Source organism: Motacilla alba, chromosome 22 (assembly GCF_015832195.1).
Source record: "Motacilla alba alba isolate MOTALB_02 chromosome 22, Motacilla_alba_V1.0_pri, whole genome shotgun sequence".
Classification (NCBI taxonomy): Eukaryota; Metazoa; Chordata; class Aves; order Passeriformes; family Motacillidae; genus Motacilla; species Motacilla alba.
In genome coordinates, this window is record NC_052037.1 from 4,626,464 (window position 1) to 4,632,992 (window position 6,529).

The following is a 6,529-nucleotide window of genomic DNA, read 5'->3' on the forward strand; positions in this document are numbered from 1 at the left end:
GGGTGGGCGGGGTCCCTGTGACCCCATAAGTGCCGCTGTGGGGTCGCCCCCCGGCTGTGGGGTTCCCCTGGGGCTCGGAGCTGCGCCGCTGCTTTGGGTGAGGCTTTTGGGGCGGGGGGCGCTGAGTTTTGGGGTCCCGCAGCTCCGCGTGTCCCCCCTGAGCCGTGTCCCCCCCTCCAGGCTGTGCCACCCCCAGCCATGTCCTTCACGGACAGCACCGACAGCGGCTCCGACAGACCCGTGTCCGTCCTTTGGGGTGAGTGCCACCCCCTCCCCGCCCCGCACCCCCCCCGGGTGTCCCCTCCCCGCCCTGGGGGACGCGGCGGTGGCTCTGTCCCCTCCTGTCCCCGCAGGGTGCGAGCTGAGCAGCGCCCGGAGCTCCTGCACCTTCCGCGTGAGCGAGGACTGGCACTGCGAGCAGCAGCTGGTGCTGCGCACGGTGGGTCACCCCAAAAAAAAAACCCAAAAAACATCCCCCCTAAAATACCCCCCAAAAAACCTCCAAAGCCAAAAATACCCTCCCCAAAAAAATCCCCCAAAACCAAAAAAAGCCCCCCCCAAAACCCAAAAAATGCCCCCTAAAAACCCCAAAACTCAAAGAAAATATCCCCCAAAAACCCCCAAAACCTACAAAAATACCCCCTAAAAAATCCTAAAACCTACAAAAATACCCCCTAAAAAATCCTACAACCTACAAAAATACCCCCCAAAAAAAAATCCTAAACCCCCCCCCAAAAAAACCTCAAAGTCTGGAAAAATACTCCCCAAAAAACCCCAAAAAATACACCCAAAACTCCCCAAAAATACCCTAAAAACCCCAGAAACCCGGGGGCCTTGAGGGGGGTTTGTCTTTCCCACTGCCTGGGATTAATTCCGGGGTTAATTAATGAATTAATCACGATCCGGGAGCGGTGGTGGCAGCAGGAAGGGGGGGTTGGTGTCCCCGAGCCCCCCAAATTCCCGCTGCTGCGGGGGGGTCCCGCAGGGATGAACTCCGCGTTCTGGCCGGACAGGGGGGGCCCTCAGCCCCAAAACCCCGAATTTGGGGTGCAGGCTGCGTTTGGGGGTGCTCTGAGGGGGTTCACTGGGTTCCTCCCCCCCAGGTGTGCCTGGGGGACGCGGCCCGCGACGAGTTCCACGTGCTGGAGGTGGTGGCCGAGGACGGCGACAGCCGCGCCCCGGTGCCGCTGGCCACGCTCAAACCCTCGGTGCTGCCCACGGTCAGTGCCCGGGGGGCTCCGGGCAGGGTCCGGGGGGCTGGGGGCTGCCCACGGTCAGTGCCTGGGGGGGTCCGGGGGGCTCCGGGCGGCTGGGGGCTGCCCAGGGTCAGTGCCCAGGGGGCTCCGGGGGTCTGGGGGCTGTCCCGGGGAGGGCTCGGGGGTCTGGGGGCTGTCCCGGGGAAGGTCCGGGGGGCTGGGGGCTGCCCACGGTCAGTGCCCGGGGGGCTCCGGGGGTCTGGGGGCTGTCCCGGGAGGGTCCGGGGGGTTCCGGGGATCTGGGGGCTGTCCCGGGAGGGCTCGGAGGGCTGGGGGCTGCCCACGGTCAGTGCCCGGGGGGCTCTGGGGATCTGGGGCCTGTCCCGGGGGGGGCTCCGGGGGGCTGCCGCTGCCCCGGGGAGGGTCTGGGGGCTGTCCCGGGAGGGCTCGGAGGGCTGGGGGCTGTCCCGGGGAGGGTCCGGAGAGTTGGGGTCTGCTCCGGGGGGCTGGGGGCTGCCCACGGTCAGTGTCCGGGGGGCTGGGGGCTGTCCCGGGGAGGGTCCGGAGAGTTGGGGGCTGCTCCGGGGGCTGTCGCTGTCCCGGGGAGGGCTCCGGGGGGCTGTCCCCTGTCCTCCATCCCCTCTGTCCCCCCCGTCCTGCATGTCCCCTCGAGTCCTGCGCCCCCCCATGTCCCCACCGCGTTGTCCTGTGTCCCTCGATGTCACCCCGTGTCCCCTTGTCCCTCGGTCCTGCGTGTCCCTCCCGTGTCCCGGGGAGGGCTCGGGGGGCCGCTGCTGTCCCGGGGGGGCTGCCAGGAGTTGATGCCAGCCCCGTTTCCAGGCCTCGCTGGCCGGAGTGGAGCTGACCCCTCCGGTGACCTTCCGCCTGCGGGCCGGCTCCGGCCCCCTCTATGTCAGCGGCCAGCACGTGTCCAGTGAGTATCGGGGTGTCCCCCCCGCGTGTCCAGTGAGTATCGGGGTGTCCCCCACCCCCTGAACCCCTCCAAGTGCCCAGTGAGTATCGGGGTCCCCTCCATTCCCAGACCCCCCCATGTGTCCAGGGAGTGTCGGGGTCCCCTCCAAGTGTCCAGTGACTCTCGGGGTGTCCCCCCACCCCCTGATCCCCTTCCACGTGCCCAGTGAATGTCGGGGTCCCTCTCACATCCCCGCGTGCCCAGTGAGGAGTCTCGGGGTGCCCCTGCCCCCCCAGCGGGGCCCAGGCTCAGCCAGCCTCTCCCGCAGTCATGGACCTGACCTCGGATGAGGAGGAGGAGGAGGAAGAGGAGGAAGAGGAAGCAGCGGAGGAGGCCCCCAAGAAGCCCCCCAAGGGCTCGGGTGCCCAGAAGGGCAGCACCGCCAAGGTCAGCACCCGGGGGGCGGGGCCGGAGCGGTTTTGGGGTCCCTGTGGCAGGGGGAAGGGGGGGGGGACCCCAAATTCCTCTCTGTTCTGGGGATGAGCCGCGGCCTTCATCCCGCGGGGAGGAAGAGTCCCCATCCTGCGCCTCTTTCTCTCTCCCGTAGAAAAGGAAGCGGGAAAAGGAGGAGGAGCCGTGAGTATGAAAACCCTGGGGGGGTCGCACCCCCGTCCCGACCCCCGGGGGTCCCCCCCCATGGCCGGGGCACCCCCCATCCCCGACCCCCGGGGGGCCCCCCCCCCATCCCCGACCCCCGGGGTGTCCCCCCGTGGCCGGGCCCCCCCATCCCGACCCCCGGGGGTCCCCCCGTGGCCGGGCCCCCCCCCCCCATCCCGACCCCCGGGGGTCCCCCCGTGGCCGGGCCCCCCCCCCATCCCGACCCCCGGGGGTCCCCCCATGGCCGGGGCCCCCCCCATCCCGACCCCCGGGGTGTCCCCCCATGGCCAGGGCCCCCATCCCGACCCCCGGGGGTCCCCCCCTGGCCGGGGACCCCCATCCCGACCCCCTTCTCTCCCCAGCAGGAACAGCCTCGCCCCCGCGGGTCCCCCCCCCGCCAAGGTAGGAGCCTCTCGGGGTGTCCCCTGTCCCCCCCATCCCTCGGGGTACCGGACCGGGGGTTCTGGGGGGGTCGGTGTGTGACGGGCAGCAGCCGCTGCGCCCCAAAATGGGGGAGAAGCGCAGATTTGGGGTCTCCCCCCTCGCTCAGCCCCCTCCCCGCTCTCTCTCGCAGGGACGCGGCGCCGGCCGGGGCAGGAAAGCGGCAGCGAAGAAATGACGGGAATTGGGGAATTCCCTCCAGGTGAGGGTTTTGGGGTGACGAGTCCTGCTCCCCGCAGAGCTGGGGGGGCTCTGGGGGCGGCTCCGACCCCGCAGCGGGGTCAGCCCCCCTAAAAACCCTTTTCCTCCTTCCCTTCCAGGTGCCGGGAGCAGCAGCTGGTGCTGGTGGTGGTGTCGATCCCAATAAAGCGCATTTTGCACTCCTGGGTCCCCGTGCTGCTGCGGGGGGGCTGTGGGAGCGCCCCCACCCTGGATTTGGGGGGGCCGGGGCTGCCCCCCACCCGTGGGGGGCTGTGAGAAGGGGACAAAGGGGGGATTAGGGGGACAGGGTGGGATCCCACCTGGCCGGGATTTGGGGGGACCCCGGCGGCCCCCGGGTATCGCAGAGAGGACCCGAACCCCGCTTGGGGGGCGGCAAGGGGGGGCTAATCCCGCTCTGCACCCCCGGCATGGGGCTGGGGACAGCGGGGACAGGGCCGCTGCTGTCCTGGGGGGCCACCGCTGTGACAGCAGCGCTGTCCTCACCCCGCGGGGGCTGTCGGCTCCCCCGGGGCACATCCCGGGGCGCATCCCGGGGGATTTGCTGCTCCGCATCCTTCACTCATCCCCCGGGGGCCGCGGGAGGGGCTCCAGAACCCGGGGCTGCCCCATCTGTGCTTTGGGGGGGCTGCAGATTTGGGTTGGGCTGAGTTCCTGCTCCGGGGGGGTTAATTCGGGTTGGTTTTAAGGAATCGGGCTCCCCACCCTCCTGCGGATGGGGGTGAGCTCCCTGCTGCTCCCCCTCCCGCCTCGCCGGAAGGGAAACTGAGGCACGAGTGCGAAGGCAGGTGAGCTCTGAACGGACCCCCCCCCCTCCCTTGTGCTGCCCCTCGGGGACCCCCCCAGGGCGGTTTGACCCCCCCAGGGCGGTTTGACCCCCCCGGGGTTCCCCAGCTCCCCGCCGCGGGGCTTCTCGGGTGTTTAACGCCTGCCTGGGGGGCTCCCCGGCTCCCCCCGCGGCACTGCGAGGGCTGGGGGTCCCCAGAGCCCCTCCTGTGCTGGCTGAGGCACAGCGCGGGGCTGGTGGCACCGGAGGGTGGCAAAACCCCTCTGTCCCCAAGGCGTGCCCGGGGGTTGGGGCGGGCGCAGCTGGGGACCCTGGACGGGCCCTCCCCTGTCCCCCACTCCCTCCGCGGCTGCTCCGACCCTTTTTTTGTGAGCTTTAGGAAAACGACAGCTTTTAAAATGCACTGTTCCGCATCAGCTCCCTCTGCTGCCCGCGGCTGCGGCACCAAAACATCCCCGGGACCTTTTTCCTCCTCTTTTTTTTTTTCCCTCCTCTTTTTTTTTTCCCTCCTCTTTTTTTTTTTCCCTCCTCTTTTTTTTTTTTCCCTCCTCTTTTTTCCCTCCTCTTTTTTTTCCCTCCTCTTTTTTTTCCCTCCTCTTTTTTTTTTCCCTCCTCTTTTTTCCCTCCTCTTTTTTCCCTCCTCTTTTTTCCCTCCTCTTTTTTCCTCCTCTTTTTTCCTCCGGGTCTCACCCCGTGCCCCCAGCCCCCTCAGGGCCGCTTTTGGGGTCTCTCAGGCGCTGCCCCAAACGCTGCTCCCACCGGGGTCCGGCCCAGTTTTCCCTTGGGATGTTCTGGATCCTGGAGCGGGCACCCCAAATCCTCACCTGCCCTGAGCAGCTCCGCTTTTCCCTGGAGCCGGTTTGGGATTCCCAGGGTGTTCATCCCATCCCAGGGTGGGCTGTGAGTGCTCCTGGGATTTGGGGGATCCCCTCCTGGGATTTGGGGGTTTTTTTTTAGGGCGCCTCAACCCCGTGAGGATCTCGCTGGGTGTTCCCCCGGCTCAGCTCCTGATTCCCCGCATGTCCCGAATTCCAGCTGAGCATCCCTGGGGTGGGAGGGAAGAATCCTTCCCTGCAGCCTGGGGCTGGCGTGTCCCCTCTGGGGTGGGATGTCCCCTTTGGGCTGGGGTGTCCCTCCTTGGGGTGTGCCTTGGTTTGCAAAGCCAGGTGTCTGCTAAGGAAGGCAGGAGCCTCCCCTGAAATGGAAAATGTAACCCCCACATCCAAATTGCAATAAATTTGAAATTAAGGGGCTCTCAGGCCAAAAATATGGGAGCAGGAAATAACAGTTCTTTACTAGGGAAGAAAATAAAAGGATAAAATAAACAATGCAGTGACCCAAAGCAGCAGTGCCAGAGTCAGAGCCTGACACCCTGTGGGTCAGGGGCTGGCAGCAGAGCCTTTGGAATGGTGGCTCAGCCCTCCTGCAGTGCCAGGGGGGTTCTGCTGGAGCCGGGATCCTGGAGAAGGGTGGAGTCTCCCTCTGAAGCTCCAGGGGCAGAGGCAGCTGCTGTTCCTCTGGGAACCCAGTGCAGAGGCCGTGCTGGTGCTCCAGAATCCCAGATTATATCCAGGTGGGAATGCTCGGCTCCTCCCTCTGGGCAGAGCCTCTCCCAGGGGGATGCTGCAGTTCTTATCAGCCCTGCAGTGACACTCAATGGCCTCTTATCAGCAGATGTCCCCGCAGGGAGGAGTGGCTGTGGCAGAGATAAGGAAATGCTCCCTGAACAGGAGACAGCTGCCGTGCAGATGGGAAAAGAACGCAATTGGCTCGGCAATCTGGGACTGTGGGCTGTCCCCTGGGGGCTGGGGTGTCCCCTGGGGGCTGGGGTGTCCCCTCTGGGTGGGATCCCAGGGCCAGCCCTTGTCTCCCCACCCCGCGGGGTCTGGCGTTGTTCAGTGGGGGGAAGGTCCGTGCCCTCTCTGGTGGCACTGGCTGGCGCAGGGACGCTGTGGGTGCCCACCAGGCCACAGTGGAGCCGCCTTTTGGTGATTTTTATTTCACTGCTGCTGGCATTTTGTGTGTTTGGACCAATTCTGTTGTTCATGAGTTGGTTTTAGGCCTAAACCTTTAGACTTGAGAGTTTCTTGCTGTAAATGAGAAAGCCCTGAGACAATAAAAGTGAGAGCCCAGACTTTGGGCCTGGGGGTGTTTTCCTTCCCGTGCCAAGGCTGTGCCACCACTCCTGTCCCCGTTGGGATGGGGGACCCAGCACAGCGTCCCCTGTGCCACCACCCCATGCTTGGGGACAGAGCAGGAGGGTGAGGGTGGCTGCTGAGGGGACTCCCTGGGGCCGCCACCCCTATTTGGGATCAG

The 6,529-nt window shown here is 66.2% G+C and overlaps 1 protein-coding gene across 1 annotated transcript; it reads left to right on the forward strand.

The window, feature by feature from the left end:
- The first annotated feature begins 6 nt into the window (after positions 1-6).
- On the forward strand, positions 7-3,587 carry NPM2 (nucleophosmin/nucleoplasmin 2). The gene is made up of 10 exons (XM_038160352.1): positions 7-97; positions 181-256; positions 354-439; positions 1,104-1,220; positions 2,037-2,130; positions 2,438-2,556; positions 2,717-2,745; positions 3,132-3,168; positions 3,341-3,409; positions 3,528-3,587. The coding sequence occupies exons 2-9, from the start codon at positions 199-201 to the stop codon at positions 3,383-3,385; spliced, it is 585 nt and encodes a 194-aa protein (XP_038016280.1). The 5' UTR covers positions 7-97; positions 181-198; the 3' UTR covers positions 3,386-3,409; positions 3,528-3,587.
- Positions 3,588-6,529: the final 2,942 nt, after the last annotated feature.

Bases quoted from the DNA above. Each gene is read 5' to 3' on its own strand.
- NPM2 (XM_038160352.1), top strand. From the start codon at position 199: ATGTCCTTCACGGACAGCACCGACAGCGGCTCCGACAGACCCGTGTCC. The intron at 440-1,103 runs GTGGGTCACCCC...CCTCCCCCCCAG, and splicing joins AGCAGCTGGTGCTGCGCACG to GTGTGCCTGGGGGACGCGGC. The intron at 3,169-3,340 runs GTAGGAGCCTCT...TCTCTCTCGCAG, and splicing joins CGGGTCCCCCCCCCGCCAAG to GGACGCGGCGCCGGCCGGGG.